This window comes from Scyliorhinus canicula, chromosome 2, assembly GCF_902713615.1.
Source record: "Scyliorhinus canicula chromosome 2, sScyCan1.1, whole genome shotgun sequence".
Taxonomy (NCBI): Eukaryota; Metazoa; Chordata; class Chondrichthyes; order Carcharhiniformes; family Scyliorhinidae; genus Scyliorhinus; species Scyliorhinus canicula.
The window spans coordinates 98783184-98803553 of NC_052147.1; the positions used below are offsets into that span (position 1 = coordinate 98783184).

At 53.0% G+C, this 20370-nt stretch overlaps 1 protein-coding gene across 1 annotated transcript in view; it reads right to left on the reverse strand.

Moving 5' to 3' along the window:
* Positions 1-5612: 5612 nt before the first annotated feature.
* The window catches only part of LOC119962263 (MAX gene-associated protein-like), a 151952-nt gene continuing 137194 nt past the window's right edge, over positions 5613-20370 (reverse strand). The window contains 4 exon segments of the mRNA XM_038790254.1: positions 5613-5836; positions 13048-13344; positions 15046-15157; positions 19998-20183. Coding sequence (XP_038646182.1) covers positions 5613-5836; positions 13048-13344; positions 15046-15157; positions 19998-20183 — 819 coding nt within the window.

The window sequence follows — 20370 nt, forward strand, 5'->3', positions numbered from 1 at the left end:
GGGAAAATGCGAGGCTGTCTACTTTGGTAGGAAGAATAGGACATCAGAATATTATTTAAATGGAGAGATTGCAGCATGCTGCAGTACAGAGCGACCTGGGTGTCCTTCTACATGAATCACAAAGGTTAGCATGCAGATATTCCAAGTAATTAGGAAGGTAAATGGAAATTGGTATGTATTGTAAGGGGATGGAGTATAAAAGTAGGGAGTCTTGTTATAACTGTACTGGTAATATGATACCTAAAGTACAGTGCGCAGTTTTGGTCTCCTTACTTAAGGAGGGACATATTTTCAGCAAAAAAGGTTCAGAGAAGGTTCCTTTGGCGGATTTCTGGGATGAAAGATTTGCCTTATGAGGAAAGGTTGAGCAAGTTTGGCTTATATACTCACTGGAATTTAGAAGAATTAAAGGTGATCTTACTTAAATATAAAAGATTCTGAAGGGGTCTGGACAGTTTAAATCCTGAGAGGATATTTCCTCTTGTGGGAGGAATTTAGAAATAGAAGACACAGTTTCTAATTAATTTAGAGGCTAGGAGGAACTTCTTCTCTCAGTGGCCGTTAGTTTTTGGAATTCTCTTCCCCAGAAAGCAGTGGAGGGGAAGGCCACTGAACATATTTATGGCGCAGCTAGACAGAGTTTTGATTGACAAGGGAGTCGGGAGGGGCTCCATTCAGATCCAGCCATGATCTCGGAGCAAACATGTGGGGGCCGAATGGCCTACTCCTGCTCCTATTTCTTATGCTCTTATGACGTCAGTTAACCTTGTCCTGTGCTCATGCAACGTCAACCACGTTGCTCCCTCAGATGTCTTTTCTGTCCCAAAGAGGCTGGCTGGGAGTGGGGTGGGTGGTAGATGCTGGATTATCCAGGGATCTATTCCTGGTAAATCCTGACTAATTCCCAGAGATACTGGGCAACACACCCCCTGACACACTGGTCTACAGCGATCTGGTACTTTCATCAGGTCACATTTTTGTCCCTCCACTCGTGGGACCAACACACTCTCAATACCATGTACCAAACACTTTGCACAGGACAATGAGAAGTGAAATGCAATCCTGCAGAAAATATAGGAATACACATTTGTTGCTACTCTAAAATATACTGTGGAAAAAGTTCAGCAAAAAGCACAGATATACCATTTCTTACCAATTGAAATGGTCGAGGCTTCTGATTTAAATTGATTCCCTTGCACCCAATCAGCTGATCCAGCATCTACTACCTCAGCCCCAGGAGGATGTGCAGAGGTCGTCCCTGAACTGTGTGATCCCTCATTAGTAATGCTTTTTTCTTGAAGTGGGACTGGCAACCTGTTATAACTGGTCTGCTTACCATTGGCTGGGGACTAATGACAATCCCACAATCCTGTGGGAGTATGAGCTTCCCCAATGAGGGGGGCGGAGAAATCATTAGCAGACTCCCTGCATAAATAGAGCTGGCCAGTTTGGAACCAGAGAGAGGGGAGTTTGGCAGCAAGAGAAGTTGTTGTTGTTGTTGCTGCTGTTGTTATTATTATATGTATGTTAATTTGTGAATAAATGTTATTTCTTTGTATCCTGAAAACTCGTGCTAGATTCTTCATGGCCCTCACAAAACAACCCCTGCAGTTGGATACTAACTAAAGCAATGCATGGAGAGACAGAGAGGGAGAACATTATCACACCAGGATAAAGACGGTCAGAGCTCATGTCTCAGAAGTCAAAATAAACACAAAAAGGGACAATGGTTGAGAGCAACAGCTTCACTCACTAACGATTTGGGTCAACAAAGAATGCAACTGATTTGTAAGATTCAGGTACTCTGTAGGACGCACTGTTTTCCATGCATACAAACATGCACACAATCACCCACATATTAAACATAGAGACGGAGGGTGGCCGATCGAGTTGATGCTGGCTGCCCAACCCCATGGTGGTGCATGCAACCCAGTGCTAAATGTAGGACTGAGTGGCTGCATGCACAGCATGCGGCACTAGGTTTGTGCAAGGCGAGCACCAACTTGCAACTCTGAAAGAAGCGGTGCAGAGTGGCGGGCGGAGACTTGGTGAACAGAAAAAACTAAGAGATTATGAAGTAGAGCAGAAAAATGGTTCCCATGTTCTCAGTATCAGTACAAGAACACTTGGTGAAGGAGGAGGGAGAGCTGATCTTTCCACAGGGGTTTAGAAGGTACTTCTAAGCCAAGGTTTCCCAAACTGGTCCACCCTTTTGACCTCCCAAGATTACTGACGGAACCCCTAAGGAACATTCTTATGTTGAAGAGTTAAACCAGAAAACAAGATTGTTTTTGTCCAACAGGTGAAACATACAAAAACAAATTTACAGAAGTCTTTTCCATTTCTTTTATGTATACATTTATTATAATCAGAAAAGATCTGCTGTTTTGTTCACAAATTTGTTTAATGTTGGGAGCGAAGAGATGGATTCATATATCAGAAAGACTAACACTCCCTTTTTCCCATACTCATCCCTCTCCCACACACACCCCCCTCTCTCTCTCCCACACACACCCCCCTCTCTCCCACACACACACCCCCCCTCTCTCCCACACACACACCCCCCCTCTCTCCCACACACCCCTCTCTCTCCCCCACCCCTCTCCCCACACACACCCCTTTCTCCCACACACCCCCCCCCTCTCTCTCCCCACACACCCCTCTCCCCACACCCCTCTTTCTCCCACACACCCCTCTCTCCCACACACACCCCCCCTCTCTCCCCACACACCCCTCTCTCCCCACACACACCTCTCTCCCCACACACCCCTCTCTCCCCACACACACCTCTCTCCCCACACACCCCTCTCCCCACACACACCCCTCTCCCCCACACACCCCTCTCCCCCACACCCCTCTCCCCCACACACACCCGTCTCTCTCCCACACACACCCCCCTCTCCTCCACACACCCCCCCTCTCTCTCCCACACACACCCCCCTCTCTCTCCCACACACACCCCCTCTCTCCCCCACACACCCCCCTCTCTCCCCCACACACACCCCCCCTCTCCCACACAACCCCCTCTCTCTCCCACACACCCCTCTCTCTCCCCCACCCCTCTCCCCACACACACCCCTTTCTCCCACACACCCCTCTCTCCCACACCCCCCCTCTCCCACACAAAACCCCCTCTCTCTCCCACACAAAACCCCCTCTCTCTCCCACACCCCCCCCCTCTCTCTCCCACACACCCCCCTCTCTCCCCCACACACACCCCCCTCTCTCCCCCACACACACCCCCCTCTCTCCCACACACCCCCCTCTCTCCCCCACCCCTCTCCCCACACACACCCCTTTCTCCCACACACCTCTCCCCACACACACCCCTTTCTCCCACAAACCCCTCTCTCCCACACCCCCCCCTCTCTCTCCCCACACACACCCCCCCCTCTCTCTCCCCACACACACCCCTCTCTCCCCACACACACCCCTCTCTCCCCACACACACCCCTCTCCCCACACACACACCCCTCTCTCCCCACACACACACCCCTCTCTCCCCACACACCCCTCTCTCCCCACACACCCCTCTCTCCCCACACACACCCCTCTCTCCCCACACACCCCTCTCTCCCCACACACCCCTCTCTCCCCACACACCCCTCTCTCCCCACACACCCCTCTCTCCCCACACACCCCTCTCTCCCCACACACACCCCTCTCCCCACACACACCCCTCTCCCCACACACACCCCTCTCCCCACACACACCCCTCTCTCCCCACACACACCCCTCTCTCCCCACACACACCCCTCTCTCCCCACACACACCCCTCTCTCCCCACACACACCCCTCTCTCCCCACACACACCCCTCTCTCCCCACACACACCCCTCTCTCCCCACACACACCCCTCTCTCTCCCCCCCCCCCCACACCCCTCTCTCTCCCCCCCCCACACACCCCTCTCTCTCCCACACACGCTCATGGGACAGGGCGGCACAGCTGTGCATGTGCTGCCGACGAGTAAGCCGAGGCCCTCCAGGGGCATCGAAGGCCACGGGACGTGGTAAGCAGCTGGCCACCAGCACATCTGATGTGCATCCTGGGGACACACCTAGAAGTAGCAGTGGAGCTAGGAAGGCAAAGCACATGGAGGATCACGGAAGGCACTATGGGAGGGGGGAGGGTGAACGGCACCATCGAGAGTGGGGAATTGTTACACACGATAACCACCCTTGTGAATAACTAATACGGTGCCTCTGTCACTTTCATTCGGAATGCAGGCCGACCTCCGAATCTTTGGCTCATCTCCCCAGGCAACTGCCCCTCCCTGTAGTACTCGCCCTCCGGCGATGGACATGCCCCCGGAGCTGTATCCCATCCCCTGGGTGTTTGGATGTTTGCTGCTGCGTGTGTGGTGTTGCCTTCCACAGTATCCGGGCATCAAGGTGTGATTGGGATTAAACAATGACTCCCACGTGCTACATAGCCTGGCCTACTCACCGGGGATCCACTTGGTTTGTGTGAAGTGCTCACTTAACCACGATTGCCAATTCCCGATTATCAATAGCTTCAGCCGCATGGCCAAAGGCCTTGGTAGTCGGCTGGGGTTATGGGTGGTTGGTGGTGTAGACCGGCTTGGACAACGGTTGCCCCTGAACAGGTACACACAATCCAGGGGTTGGCATGGTGGTGCGTTGCCCCCCCCCCCACAACGGCGGCCCACCCATCGCCCCCCCCTCTGGTTAAACGAGAATCTTTAATCTCCAACATAACTCTCTTATTCTCAGCTTCTGGGTTAAATGAGAAATGGCAGTGTTAGGAATGGAAAGTTTTTATACCCTGAAGGCCCAATATCAGGGTGTTGGAACTGTTTTCAGATTGAGAGTTCTCCTTTCTGTGTTCTAACAACCTGCTGTATCAGAGTGACAATTCCATTTCCCATACAAGGTATCCCTGTGGCTGAAGTAACAATTCAACATCAATGTGTGTACTATTTTTTTCAGTTTTGCACTGGTTAATGGAAGAGGAATAAATGTTCAATTCAAACATTAGTTGGATTGCAAGCCAGGGGCGAAATTCTCCGACCCCCCGCAGGGTCGGGGAATCGCCTGGAACCGGCGAAAATTCCGCCCCCGCCGTGGCCATAATTCTCCGCCACCCAGGAATTGGCAGAGGCGGGAATCACGCCGCGCCGATCGGCGAGCCCACGCAGCGATTCTCCGGCCCGCGATGGGCCGAAATCCAGCCGCCGTGGTTTGAACCACCTCTGGTGGCGGCGGGATCGGCGGTGCGAGCGGGCCCCCGGGGGGTGCCCCCACGGTGGCCAGGCCCGCGATCAGGGCCCACCGATCGGCGGGCGGGCCTGTACCATGGGGCACTCTTTTTCTTCTGCCGCCGCCAAGGCCTCCACCATGGCGGAAGCGGAAGAGAACCCCCCTACCGTGCATGCGCCAGTGGTGACGTCAGCGGCAGCTGATGCACGGCGCATGCGCGAACCGGCGAAGGCGGAGAATTCCGCACTTTTGTGGAGGCCCACGCCGGAGTGTTTGGCGCCACTCCGCTACGTCGGGACACCCCGCCCAGCCGGGTAGGGGAGAATCCCGCCCCAGATCCTAGAGATAGAAGCACCAAGCCACTGTTCTGTCTGTTCCTCAGTCACACCATTTTAATTGTTGCAACACACATTTGCAATGTCATCTGTATTACCTGCAATACTTGTCCCAGTAGTGTCACCGTCCGTGGGTATGAGCTGGTTTCCATGTTGGAGACCCTCAGTGGTGAAAAGTGGGGTTTCACCAGAAACAAGAGGGCCCTTTAAAGTCAGAACCTGACCCTGTGGTGTCATCAGCAAATTCTCAGGAGTCAGAGGGACAGAAGAGGCTGGAGATTCTGGCAAAAAAAAAATAGAAACAGCCTAATAATGAATGTTGCATTGCTAACACAGAGTTTATCCTCTCTCGCACTCCTCGATAAGACCCATATAAAATGTTGTTGTCTGGCAGCCAACCCTCTTTCATCTCGTTTCCAAATATAATTTCCTTCCCTTTTTATTTTATTCAATTATTGTCCCTCCTCCTCTCTCGAACACACCTATTCCTTGCTGACTTACCAGTCTATGCAGTCCTACCGTAACATGTGCCTGTGCGTTAGCAGGTTATTCAATGTGAGTTTGTGATCCAGGAATGGTGCATCTCTTTTTAATCAAAACTACTTCTGAATTTACTTGCCATTTCTCTAGGCTGTCAATGCATTGTCTGAAATTGAAGATCACGTTTGGAGACTTCCGGTTGCGGCTATGCGGAGCTAAGCCGCACGTTCGGCAGCTCCCGCTATTTAGGGACTTTTGGGCCGATTTGAGGGCCCCAAACGGCGCTGTTTTAACGCATCCCGGTGGGGGAAGGTGTCTGGAGGAGCTTTCCACACAATTTATGGTGCTCACCCAGAGGGGGACGAAGGAAGAAGCTGCAGCAGCTCCCCAAAAAAAACGGGGGAAGAAGAACAAAATGGCAGCCGGCAGGACACCCGAGGACTGGTGGAAGTGGGCGCAGGAGCAGCAGGCCTCTCTCCTGCGTTGTTTTGCGGAGCTGAAGGCTGAGTTGCTGGACTCCATGAATGCAACTACAAACAAGCTGCTTGGGACACAGGCGGCCCAGGAGGTGTCTATTCGGGAGTTGCAGCAGCAGGCCGTTGAAAGGGAGGAGGAGGCCGTGGTCCTCGTGGGGAAAGTGGAGTTGCACGAGGCACTTCATAAAAAGTGGCAAGACCGCTTGGAGGAGCTGGACGTTCGCACAAGGCGAAAGAATTTGAGGATCCTGGGCCTGGCGGAGGGGCTGGAGGGGTCGGACCTCCCGGTGTATGTGACTATGATGCTGAACTCGTTGATGGGAGCGGGGTCCTTCCATTTGCCCCTGGAGCTGAGGGAGCTCACAGAGTGATGGTTAGGAGGCCCAAGGCAAATGAGCCCCCGAGGGCGGTGCTGGTGCGGTTCCACCGATTCAGTGACCGGGAGTGTGCGCTGCACTGGGCCAAGAAAGAGAGGAGCAGTAAATGGGAGAATTCGGTAGTAAGGATCTACCAGGACTGGAGTGCGGAGGTGGCTAAGCGGCGGGCCGGGTTCAACCGGACGAAGGCGGTGCTTCATGCCAAGCAGGTCAGGTTTGGAATGTTGCAGCCTGCGCGCCTGTGGGTGACGTACAAGGACCGGCACCGTTACTTCGAGTCCCCGGAGGAGGCGTGGGCCTTTGTACAGGCGGAGAAGCTGGACTCGAACTAGGGTCTGGGGACATACTATGGCTGTTGCTGTTTTCGCTGTTGCAGTTTTTTCAACTTTTTTAACTTCGACATGTGTGTTGTGTATGTTGGTTTTTTTCTTTTTGCTCTGTTTACGGGTGGGTCTGTCTGTTGGGTATGGTCGTGGGTTAGGTGGGGAATGTTGGGGGTTTGTGTTTTATATGTTCTCTTCTGTACGGGGCTGGGGGTTGGGGTGAAACTGGATGTTGGGGAACTGTATTAGAAGGGTGGGGTGTGGCAGTGTGAAAGCGCAGGCTTTCCTCTGGTTTCCCATGCTGCGGGGCAGGGGGGGTGGAGCTGGCGGTGGGGGCGGGGCCTCTACTGGTCTTCTTTCCCGCGCTGAAGCGGTGCCAAGGAGGTGTGGCAGGAGGGGGATGACCCCATGCCGGGAGGGGATGGGCGTTGGCGGGAGCTGCAGAAGTCAGCTGACTCAAGGAAGTACTATGGAGGGTGCGTCGCGGCTAAGAGGGGTCCTAGCCTGTGGGGTGGGGAGGGGGGAGATACCGGGTTGCTGCTGGAATGACCAGGAAGGAGCTGGTGAGGGCCGGGGGGGAAGAGGAGAGGCATTATCGCCATGGGGAACAGGTCGGGCGGGGTGTGCTGGTCTGGGGCGAACATTTGATAAGCTATGGCTAGCCGGCGGGGGAGGGGGGCGGGTTGCCATCTGATCCGGCTGATTACCTGGAACGTGAGGGGGCTGAATGGGCCGGTTAAGAGAACCAGGGTATTTTCTCATCTGAGGGGGCTGAAGGCGGACGTGGCTATGCTCCAGGAGACCCACCTGAAGGTGGCGGACCAGGTTCGTCTGAGGAAGGGGTGGGTGGGGCAGGTTTATCACTCAGGATTAGACGCGAAGAACCGGGGCGATTCTGGTGGGGAAGAGGGTGGCGTTCGAGGCGGCTGAGGTGGTGTTGGACAAGGAGGGCAGACATATCATGGTGAAGGGTAGGCTGCAGGGAGAGAAGGTGGTGCTGGTTAATGTATATGCTCCGAATTGGGATGATGCCGGCTTCATGAGGCGCTTGTTGGGCCGCATTCCGGACCTGGAGGCAGGGGGCCTGATCATGGGGGGAGATTTTAACACAGTGCTGCATCCCACACTGGACCGGTCCAGTTCAAGGACGGGTAGGAGACCGGCAGCGGCCAAAGTACTGAGGGGATACATGGACCAGATGGGAGGGGTGGATCCCTGGAGGTTTGGGAGACCAAGAGCGCGGGAATATTCCTTTTTCTCTCATGTCCACAGGGTTTATTCCCGGATAGACTTTTTTGTCCTGAGCAGGGGATTGATTCCAAGGGTGCAGGATGCCGAGTATTCAGCCATAGCGATTTCGGACCATGCTCCACAATGGGTTGATCTGGAGATGGGGGAGGCGCGGGACCAGCGCCTGCTCTGGCGCCTGGATGTGGGGATGCTGGTGGATGAGGAGGTGTGTAGGAGGGTTCGGAGAAGCATTGAGGGGTATCTGGATACCAATGACACGGGGGAGGTCCGGGTGGGGATGGTCTGAGAGGCTCTGAAAGCAGTGATCCGGGGGGAGCTGATCTCCATCCGGGCACACAGGGAAAGGAGGGAGAGGAAGGAGAGGGAGACTGGTGGGGGAGCTCCTGGATGTGGACAGGAGATATGCGGAGGCACCGGAGGAAGGGTTGCTGGGGGAACGGCGCAGTTTGCAGGCTAAATTTGACTTGCTGGCCACCAGAAAGGCGGTGACACAGTGGAGGAGGGCGCAGGGCGCGGTATACGAGTATGGGGAGAAGGCGAGCAGGATATTGGCGCATCAGCTCCGTAGGCAGGATGCGGCTTGGGAAATTGGTGGAGTGAAGGTGGAAATGTAGTGCAGAAGGGGACAGAAGTAAACGGGGTCTTCAGGGACTTTTACGAGGAACTGTACCGGTCGGAACCTCCGATGGGGAGAGAGGGGATGGAGAGCTTCATGGACAGGCTATGTTTCCCAAGGGTTCAAGAGGGGCTGGGGGCGCCGATAGAGCTGAAGATGCTAGTCAGGGGGATTGGATAAATGCAGTCAGGTAAGGCCCCGGGGCCGGACGGGTTCCCGGTGGAATCTTACAAAAAGTATGCGGACCTGGTGGGCCCCCTGCTGGTACGAGCCTTCAACGAGGCATGGGAGGGGGGGGGGGGGCTTTGCCCCCGACGATGTCGCGGGCACTGATCTCTTTGATCCTAAAGCGGGATAAGGACCCCTTGCAGTGTGGGTCATACAGGCCTATCTCGCTCCTCAATGTAGACGCTAAGTTGCTGGCGAAGATCCTGGCCACCAGGATAGAGGATTGTGTGCCAGAGGTGATACACGAAGATCAGACAGGATTTGTCAAGGGGCGACAGCTCAACACGAATGTGCGGAGACTGCTAAATGTTATCATGATGCCGGCAGTGGAGGGGGAGGCGGAGATAGTGGTGGCGCTGGATGCAGAGAAAGCATTTGATAGAGTTGAGTGGGGGTACCTGTGGGAGGTGCTGGAGCGGTTTGGATTTGGGGAGGGATTCATCAAATGGGTGAGGCTGCTCTACGCGGCTCCAATGGAGAGTGTAGTTACAAATGGAAGGAGATCGGAGTACTTTAGGCTCTATCGTGGGACCAGGCAGGGGTGCCCCCTGTCCCCCTTGCTCTTTGCACTGGCGATTGAACCTCTGGCTATGGCGTTGAGGGAGTCAGGGAGATGGAGGGGTTTGGTGAGGGGTGGGGAGGAACATCGGGTATCGCTGAATGCGGACGACCTGCTGTTGTATGTGGCGGACCCAGAGGGGGGAATGCCGGGGGTGATGGAGCTGTTAGCGGAATTTGGGGGCTTCTCGGGCTATAAGCTAAATTTAGGAAAGAGCGAGGTATTTGTAGTGCACCCGGGAGATCAAGAGGAGGGAATTGGGAGGCTCCCTTTTAGGAGGGCAGTGAAGAGTTTCAGGTACTTGGGGGTGCAGGTGGCCAGGAGTTGGGGGACTCTCCATAAGCTTAACTTCACCAGACTAGTGGAGCAGATGGAGGAGGAATTTAAAAGGTGGGACATGGCGCCGCTGTCGTTAGCGGGTAGAGTGCAGTCCGTCAAAATGACGGTTCTCCCGAGGTTCTTGCTCCTCTTCCAGTGCTTGCCCATCTTTATCCCTAGGGCCTTTTTAAAAAGGGTGACCAGCAGCATCATTGGCTTTGTTTGGGCGCATGGCACCCCGAGGGTGAAGAGGGTCTTTTTGGAACGGGGTAGAGATAGGGAGGGCTGGCGTTGCCCAATCTCTCGGGGTACTACTGGGCGGCCAACGTGTCGATGGTGCGCAAGTGGGTGATGGAGGGGGAGGGGGCAGCATGGAAACGGATGGAGAGCGCGTCCTGTGGGGATACGAGCCTGGGGGCCCTGGTAACAGCGCCGTGGCCGCTCCCTCCCACGAGGTATACCACGAGTCCGGTGGTGGCGGCTACCCTCAAGATTTGGGGGCAGTGGAAGCGACATAGGGGAGAAGTGGGGGGCTCGATGGAGGCTCCGTTGAGGGGGAACCATAGGTTCGTCCCGGGGAACATGGATGGAGGATTTCAGGGTTGGTACAGAGCGGGCATCAGACAGCTGAGGGACCTGTTTATCGACGGGAGGTTTGCGAGCCTGGGGGAGTTGGAGGAGAAATTTGGGCTCCCCCCGGGAAACATGTTCAAGGGGAAGCACGGTAGCATGGTGGTTAGCATAAATGCTTCACAGCTCCAGGGTCCCAGGTTCGATTCCCGGTTGGGTCACTGTCTGTGCGGAGTCTGCACGTCCTCCCCGTGTGTGCGTGGGTTTCCTTCGGATGCTCCGGTTTCCTCCCACAGTCCAAAGATGTGCAGGTTAGGTGGATTGGCTATGCTAAATTGCCCGTAGTGTCCTAAAAAGTAAGGTTAAGGGGGGGGGTTGTTGGGTTCCGGGTATAGGGTGGATACGTGGGTTTGAGTAGGGTGATCATTGCTCGGCACAACATTGAGGGCCGAAGGGCCTGTTCTGTGCTGTACTGTTCTATATCTGCAGGTAAAGGCATTTGCTAGACGGCAGGTGGAGGGATTCCCTGCGCTTCCCGCGAGGGGGGTGAGGGACAGGGTGTTTTCAGGGGTCTGGGTCGGAGAGGGGAAGATATCCGATATCTACAAGGTTATGCAGGAGGTGGAAGTGGCGTCAGTAGAGGAGCTGAAAACTAAGTGGGAGGGGGAACTGGGGGAACAGATCGAAGACGGGACATGGGCTGATGCCCTGGAGAGGGTTAATTCTTCCTCCTCGTGTGCGCAGCTTAGCCGCATTCAATTCAAGGTGCTGCACAGGGCCCACATGACTTGGACGAGGATGAGTAGATTCTTTGGGGGTGAGGATAGGTGTGTCAGGTGCTCGGGGAGTCCAGCGAACCATGCCCATATGTTCTGGGCATGCCCGGCACTGGAGGAGTTCTGGAAGGGGGTGGCGAGGACGGTGTCAAGGGTGGTGGGATCCAGGGTCAAACCAGGATGGGGACTCGCGATTTTTGGGGTTGGGGTGGAGCCGGGAGTGCAGGAGGCGAAAGAGGCCGGTGTGCTGGCCTTTGCGTCCCTAGTAGCCCGGCGAAGGATTTTGCTACAATGGAAGGATGCGAGGCCCCCAAGTGTGGAGACCTGGATCAACGACATGGCGGGTTTTATTAGACTAGAGAAGGTCAAATTCACCCTAAGAGGATTGGTACAAGGGTTCTTCAGGCGGTGGCAACCTTTCCTCGACTTTCTGGCTCAAAGATAGGGTACTGGGACAGTAGCAGCAGCAACCCGGGGGGGGGGAGAGACGATGACTATGTTTGTTTATTTTATTTAAATTTGATTTATTTAATTTAAATTTATGGTTAAGTTCTGTTGTTGGGGTTGGGGGGGATGGGATACATGTGTTGATACGGTTTGGGAGGTGTTACGGTTGTTATGGGGTAGTTTGTTGCATATTATTATTTGTTGTTATATTTTTATATTTTCTGTAAAAAATTCCAATAAAAATTTTTTTTTTTTTTTAAAAAGATCACGTTTGTATCCTAGTTTCATTTTTTAACTTAACTAATTATGTCCCGGTCCACGTGTCTGTTCTTTACTTATCTTTCTGAACAACCAAAAAAAAATTAAACACAGGAATCTTCAAGTGGAAAGTGCCATTCAAGATGAAGCCCCCCAAAAATTTCAACACCATTGCCAAAACGATTTCATTGCACAAATGTGAACTAAACATTATCAGATTGTCCAGATGAGAAGCCTTTGCAAGTATGGGAGCCAGTGACCTCAGTACAACTTCAGAGCTGAATAAGTCTTCTCCCAGTTATATGAAATTTTACATGTTACTCTGTTGCAAAAGATTGCAGATAAAATGCAACGGTAGCAACAAAGGATTCATTCTGCATAGAGTGGCCCCCAATGTTCCAGAAAAGGTAGTGCTTTGGGAAGGGGGGGCTGCTGAGAGCCACACTATGCACTTGCTGCCAAGCCCCTCACCCACCCCTTCCCCAAGACCCCCTTATAGCAACGAGCCAAGGGTTGTCATACTGCCAGCAGCCATCGCCTACCCAGTGGCGCTACCATTTGATGGAACTGCTAGCCTCTGATTGGCCAGCATTTCTCAGTGGGGCTTTTGCTTCCAGGGTCCATGATCCCAAGAAGAGCCTTGCTGCTGCCAGTTAAGTCCCTAGTGGCACATGATATGACGAGCCTTTCCTAAAAGTGGCAATCCAGGCTCTCTAGCCAACAAACAAGACCCCCATCACCTCCATTAGATGGACATCAGTGTCCATTACTACAACATTGAAACACTGTTATGTAGAAGGCAAAGTTACATACGTGAAGCCGGTGATGACCGTTTCCTACTGAGAATAAGAGGTTTGCCGGCCTTGGCTACCAGGTCCTGCCCACTTGTTAGCACAGTGACATTTGGTGGTTTCTGGATCTGCAAACTCATTGCCACCTTCTGGAGAGCATCTATAGTTTCAGATGAATTAGATGCTTTCCTCCAACTGCTGCTGTTCTGCTTTCCTGCACCAGCTTTTTTCTGCACGTTGCTTTTCTTCTGAACATCCAATGCTCTCTGTTTGGCACAGATGCACTCCAATTTCTTCAAAATAACCTCCTCAGTCTTCCCTAAAAATAGGGCACATAATGACTAAAATTAATACAGTAAAAGTAAATCTTATTTGAACTGATATGATTCCTTTCTCAAATCCTGAGTGGTGTTGCTCCTTGCCTGTATCTTAGCATTTGAGTTCCATTTGAATTGTAAACTTAAATGCTACGAGATCCAAAATGCAAGTGTGTTTTAAGTCTTGTAATCAAATGATGTAGCATTGATGCATGACCAAATACTACTGTAGTGGATGCATCATTACATAGATGAGCAGGGGCAGCACAGTGGTTAGCATTGCTGCCTCACGGCGCCGAGGTCCCAGGTTCGATCCCGGCCCTGGGTCACTGACTGTGTGAAGTTTGCACATTCTCCCCGTGTTTGCGTGGGTTTCGCCCCCACAACCCAAAGATGTGCAGGGTAGATGGATTGGCCATAATAAATTGCCCCTTAATTGAAAAAATGAACTGGGTACTCTAAATTTATTTTTTTTAAATTACATAGATTAGCCATCATTGATCAAAACACATACAATTCCTCTGCCCACTACTTTGAGGAAGGCATTAATCTGGCTAGTGTACTAGTGTAATTTGATCTGAATAATCAGGCATATATCATACAACATAAAAGAACAGGACAGAGCTAAGAGAGAATTACTTTAGTATCTATACAAAATTCAAACAGATTTTCATGTACTGGGGTAAAGTTAATATTCAAAAGCTAAATACCGTGGAGATGCTGAAAGTCTGAAATAAAAACAGAAAATGTGGGAAATAACTCAGCTTGAAATAATCTGCAAGGGAACGTGACCGAGCTGGCCAAGTCCTAAAGAACAAAGCTGCTAGGCGGAGTCTGCTGCAGGTAATGAGGGAACCAACAAGGGGGAAGGAACCTATTTAACCTTATCCTCACCAATCTATCTGTTGAAGATGCATTCGATATGGCAGGAGTGACCAACCCACCGTTCTTGTGGGGACAATGCCAAATCTTCACATTGAGGCTACATGCCATTAGTCATGTGGCTCTAGCATGGTGTTAAATGGGAGAGATTTTGAACAGATCTAGCGACTCAAAACTGGCATCTTTGAAGTGCTGTAGGCAATCTGCAGAAGCAGAATTATATTCAACCACAATCTGTAACTTCATGCATATCCCCCACTTTATTATTGCCATCAAGCCAAGTAGTCAAGCCTGGTTCAATGAAGAATGCAGAAAAGCATGCCCAAGAGCAGTACCAGGAACACCAACCTGCTGAAGCTGCAACACAGGACTCCTTGCATGCAATAACACAGAGCTAGGTAAGGAAACATCTAACTGATCAAATCCAAGCTCAGTAGCCCTGCCACATCCAGTTGTGAATGGTGGTGGACAATTAAACAACTAATTGGAGGAGGTGGTAATATGGAAAGTTTCCCAGCTATGTCCTGCCACCCATTCAACCCAGTCATTTTTAAACTCGCCAGCAGCTTGCAAGGTCAAGCCTTTGGGACTGCAAAAGTGTACCCCAGTGTCGTACTGCGCAAGAATGACAGGTCTCATAATTTACTGCAAGTACAAGCAAGAGGCATTCTGTCGAAACTCTTGGAACTTCTTTTGACACAAATAACTCGAATGTCCTCCACAACCATGTGTGTCAGGCATTTTCTACCCAGTGTAGATGCAAGATAAATTGTTTCCAACTGCGTTTTCTGCCATTACTGAGAGTTGCAACTAGATTTTACCTGTCAAGAGGGAGACTTTTCGAATGAGCAAGTCCCTTTTACGCGCCTGGATGCTTCTCTCAGCAGTTAGACGATCAGAGTGATCCTGCAGATTCTGGATTTCGGAAAATGCCTAAAACACAGAAATTATCATAAAATATTCCATCTATTGTAATAAGTCACTACACAGCTGATTTGTCACTTCAGGTAAAATTACATAATTCCTGACCAAGCACCTTTCTCTTGTTTCAAAACGTTAGCTCCCTTTTCTCTCCACAGATGCTATCAGACCTGGTGGGATTGACCACAGAAGTATTTTATTCCCATGTGCACTGCACAGAATAGACAAAAGTATCTCAACTTTAACAAACCCTTGCCACAAGAGCGAAGGCTTGGGGGTGTTAAAATACTGTGATCCAGCAACGAGAACTACCTTCTCAGCCATTCAAATTTCAACAAACAGGAATCAGCCTATTGATGAGCCTTTTGCAAAAGGCAGGTTGAGATCTAACTAATATTCCATGGTCGCAGTCTATATAATCATAAATCTTTATGATTAGGAGGGATTCGATATCCCAGGCCTTGCTGGGTTTCCCCCATGCTAACCCACACCTTCACTGCTATTGGCAGAACTCATGACTCCTTCAGTCTGAAGCAAAGTAAAGAGAATAATAATTAATGCAGCCAGGTCAATCAATATCTTTGTTGAAATGTGCTGGAGGGGGGGAGGTGCCGCCGTGGGAAACTGGCAGAGCGTGGGATGCTGGCCGGGGGTGGGCAAGGGATGGGGTATGGCTAATCGGCAGGGGAAGGGGGCAGGGAGCCCTCGGATCCGGATGATAACCTGAAATGTGAGGGGGCTGAATGGGCCGGTCAAAAGGGCCCGAGTAGTTGCGCACCTGAAGGGACTGAAGGCGGATGTGGCCATGCTCCAGGAAACACACCTGAGAATGGTGGACCAGGTCCGGCTGAGAAAGGGGTGGGTGGGCCAGGTATTCCACTCAGGGCTGGACGAGAAGAGTAAGGGGGTGGCGATCCTGGTGGGGAAGGTGGTGTCGTTTGAGGCGTTGAAGGTGGTGGCTGACAGTGGCGGGAGGTACGTGATGGTGAGTGGCAAGCTGCAGGGGGAGCGGGTAGTGTTGGTGGATGTTTATGCCCCAAATTGGGACGATGCGGGGTTCATGCGGCGTATGCTGGGCCGCATTCCGGACCTGGAGGTGGGGGGCCTGATCATGGGGGGAGACTTTAACACTGTGCTGGATCCCCCATTGGATCGATCCAAGTCCCGGACGGGTAGGAGGTCGGCGGCGGCTAAGGTGCTGAGGGGATTTATGGACCAGATGAGGGGGGGTGGACCCTTGGAGGTTTGCGAGGCCAAGGGACAGGGAATACTCGTTTTTCTCCCATGTACATAAGGCCTACTCGAGGATTGACTTTTTTGTCCTGAGCAGGGGGCTGGTGTCGAGGGTGGAGGAAGTGGAATACTCCGCCATTGCCATTTCGGATCATGCCCCGCACTGGATGGACCTCGGGCTGGGGGAAGAGAGGGACCAACGTCCGCTCTGGCGCATGGAGGTGTGGCTGCTGGCAGAGGAGGAGGTGGCCGGGAGGGTCCGGGGGTGTATTGAGAGATACCTCGAGGCCAATGATAACGGGGAGGTTCGGGTGGGGACGGTCTGGGAGGCATTGAAGGCGGTGATGAGGGGGAATTGATCTCCATCTGAACCCATAGGGAGAGGGGGGAGCAGAGGGAGAGGGAGAGACTGATAGGGGAGATGGTGCAGGTGGATAGGAGATATACGGAGGCCCCAGAGGAGGGATTGCTGGGGGAGAGGCGTAGCCTTCAGGCCAGATTTGACCTACTGACGACCAGAAAGGCGGAAGCCCAGTGGAGGAAAGCACAGGGGGCGGTGTATGAACACGCGGAGAAGGCGAGCAGGATGCTGGCGCACCAGCTCCGGAAGCGAGACACGGCCAGGGAGATTGGGGGAGTGAGGGATAGCGCCGGGAAGGTGGTGCGGAGGGGGGTAGAGGTCAATGGGGTCTTCAGGGACTTTTATGCGGAACTGTACCGGTCTGAGCCCCCGGTGGAGGAGGGTGGAATGGGGCGCTTCCTGGACAGGTTGCGTTTCCCGAGTGTGGAAGAGGAGCGGGTGGAGGGACTAGGGGCGCCGATCGAGTTGGAGGAGGTTGTCAAAGGAATAGGGAGCATGCAGTCGGGGAAGGCGCCGGGGCCGGACGAGTTTCCGGCGGAATTCTATAAAAAGTATTTGGACCTGTTGGGCCCCCTGTTGGTCCGGACCTTTAACGAGGCATGGGAGGGGGGGGGGGGCTTTGCCCCCAACTATGTCGCGGGCGCTGATTTCCTTGATCCTGAAGCGGGACAAGGACCCTCTGCAGTGTGGATCATATAGGCCGATTTCGTTGCTGAACGCCGATGCTAAGCTGCTGGCAAAGATCCTGGCCACTAGAAGAGGATTGTGTGCCGGGGGGTCATACATGAGGACCAGACGGGGTTTGTGAAGGGAAGGCAGCTGAACACAAATGTGCGAAGACTCCTCAATGTCATTATGATGCCGGCGGTGGAAGGGGAGGCGGAGATAGTGGTGGCGTTGGACGCGGAGAAGGCCTTCGATAGGGTGGAGTGGGAGTACTTGTGGGAGGTGTTGGAGAGGTTTGGGTTTGGGGAGGGGTTTATTCGGTGGGTGAGGCTGCTCTACGAGGCCCCGATGGCAAGTGTAGCCACGAATAGGAGGAGGTCGGAGTACTTTCGGCTGCATCGGGGAACGAGACGGGGTGCCCCCTGTCCCCCTTGCTCTTCGCGTTGGTAATTGAGCCCCTGGCCATGGCATTGAGGGAGTCAGGGAACTGGAGGGGCATGGTGTGGGGGGGGGGAGCATATATTGTCACTGTACGCGGACGACCTGCTGCTGTATGTGGCGGACCCGGTGGGGGGGATGCCGGAGGTGATGAGGATCCTTGGGGAATTCGGGGGTTTCTCGGGGTATAAGCTGAACCTGGGCAAGAGCGAGGTGTTTGTGGTGCATCCGGGGGATCAAGAGGAGGGGATTGGTAGGCTCCCACTGAAGCAGGCAAGGAAGAGCTTCAGGTACCTAGGGGTCCAGGTGGCTGGGAGTTGGGGGCCCCTGCACAAGCTCAACCTCACAAGGCTGGTGGAGCAGATGGAAGAGGAGTTTAAGAGGTGGGATATGTTACCGCTGTCACTGGCGGGGAGGGTGCAGTCCGTCAAGATGACGGTGCTCCCGAGGTTTTTGTTCTTGTTCCAGTGCCTCCCCATCTTTATCCCAAAGGCCTTTTTCAGGAGGGTCAACAGCAGTATCACGGGATTTGTGTGGGCGCATGGGACTCCAAGGGTTCGAAGAGTGTTCCTGGAACGAGGCAGGGATGGGGGGGGCTGGCGTTGCCCAACCTCTGTGGGTACTACTGGGCGGCCAACGCAGCGATGGTGCGTAAGTGGGTAATGGGCGAGGAGGGGGCAGCGTGGAAGAGGATGGAGGCGGCGTCTTGTGTGGGCACGAGCCTGGAAGCGCTAGTAACGGCGCCGTTGCCACTCCCTCCAACGAGGTATACCACGAGCAGGGTGGTGGCGGCTACCCTCAAAATTTGGGGGCAATGGAGACGGCACAGAGGAGAAATGGGGGGCTCGATGGAGGCCCCGATACGGGGGAACCATCGGTTTGTCCCAGGGAGCATTGATGGCGGATTCCGGGGCTGGCACAGGGCAGGGGTTAGGATGTTGAGGGACCTGTTTGTGGAGGGGAGGTTCGCGAGCTTGGGGGAGTTAGAGGGGAAGTTTGGGCTCCCCCCGGGGAACATGTTTAGGTACATCCAGGTGAGGGCGTTTGCCAGGCAGCAGGTGGAGGGGTTCCCCTTGCTGCCTCCATTCTCTCATGCTCTCGGGGGTGTGGGTCGGAGGAGGGAGGATCTCGGACATATACCGGGTGATGCAGGAGGTAGGCGAGGCCTTGGTGGAGGAACTGAAGGGTAAATGGGAAGAGGAGCTGGGTGAGGAGATTGAGGAGGGGACATGGGCGGATACCCTGGAGAGAGTGAATTCCTCCTCTTCCTGTGCGAGGCTTAGCCTCATACAGTTCAAGGTGCTGCATAGGGCCCACATGACTGGGACAAGGATGAGTAGGTTTTTCGGGGGCGAGGACAGGTGTGCTAGGTGCTCGGGGAGCCCAGCGAACCACGCCCATATGTTTTGGGCGTGCCCAGCGTTGGGGTAGTTTTGGAAGGGGGTAGCAAAGACGGTGTCGAGGGTGGTGGGGTCCAGGGTCGAGCCAGGCTGGGGACTCGCAATTTTTGGGGTGGCAGTGGAGCCGGGAGTGCAGGAGGCGATAGAGGCCGGGGTCCTGGCCTTTGCGTCCCTAGTAGCCCGGCGGAGGATCTTGCTCCAGTGGAAGGATGCGAGGCCCCCCAAGCGTGGAGGCCTGGATCTCGGATATGGCAGGGTTCATTAAATTGGAGAGGGTGAAATTTGCCCTGAGGGGATCAGTACAAGGGTTTTTCAGGCGGTGGCAGCCCTTTCCGGACTTCCTGGCGGAACGGTAGGGAAATAGGCCGACAGCAGCAGCAACCCGGTGGGGGGGGGGGGGAGAACTGTACACATGGGTTTGTGGAGGGTGCTATCTCTCTCCCTTGTTTTTTTTCTCTTTTCTCTGTCTTTTGGTTTCTGTTTTTTTTAAAAAAAACTTTCGTTTGAAGTTGCTTTTGCAGCTGGGGGGCATTGTTTACGGGGTGTTACCGCGGGTGTACGTTAATAGAGTTATGATGTTTATATTTTGTATTTTGTAAAAACTTCAATAAAAATTATTTATAAAAAAAAAAATATCTTTGTTGAAATGTTCGAAGAGGAAATTATTACAAGTGCGTTAAGTTCTCGAATGATAACAAGACCCAGAAGTAAACACTACCATTAAAATGCCTCCCTGATATCAAATTTTACAAACCTGTTTGAGAATGTAATGCTTTGAGGCTCTCTGTTCCCTCCGGAGCCCCAGAGTTCTCTTCAGTTTTTCAAAGAGTTCTCGCATCTCAGAGCGCCTCCGTCTCTCATTTACCGTATGCGTGGTCCGATATACCGCCAGGGCATTCAGCTGAGCTTTTACTTGGTTGCTGAGATAAGGGCTAGATTTCTAAAGCAGAAAAAAAAATGTGGGAAGGAGAATTTCCAATAAGCACCTTTCTAATGTCACTTGATATTCAACAAGAACAAAACCAATGAAACCCTCTGCAGATTAATCTATTTCAGTTGAGGACTTCCCAATTAATATTTCCAGCAATGTAAAACTACCTTACCAAAAAAACACCAATTGCTATTCC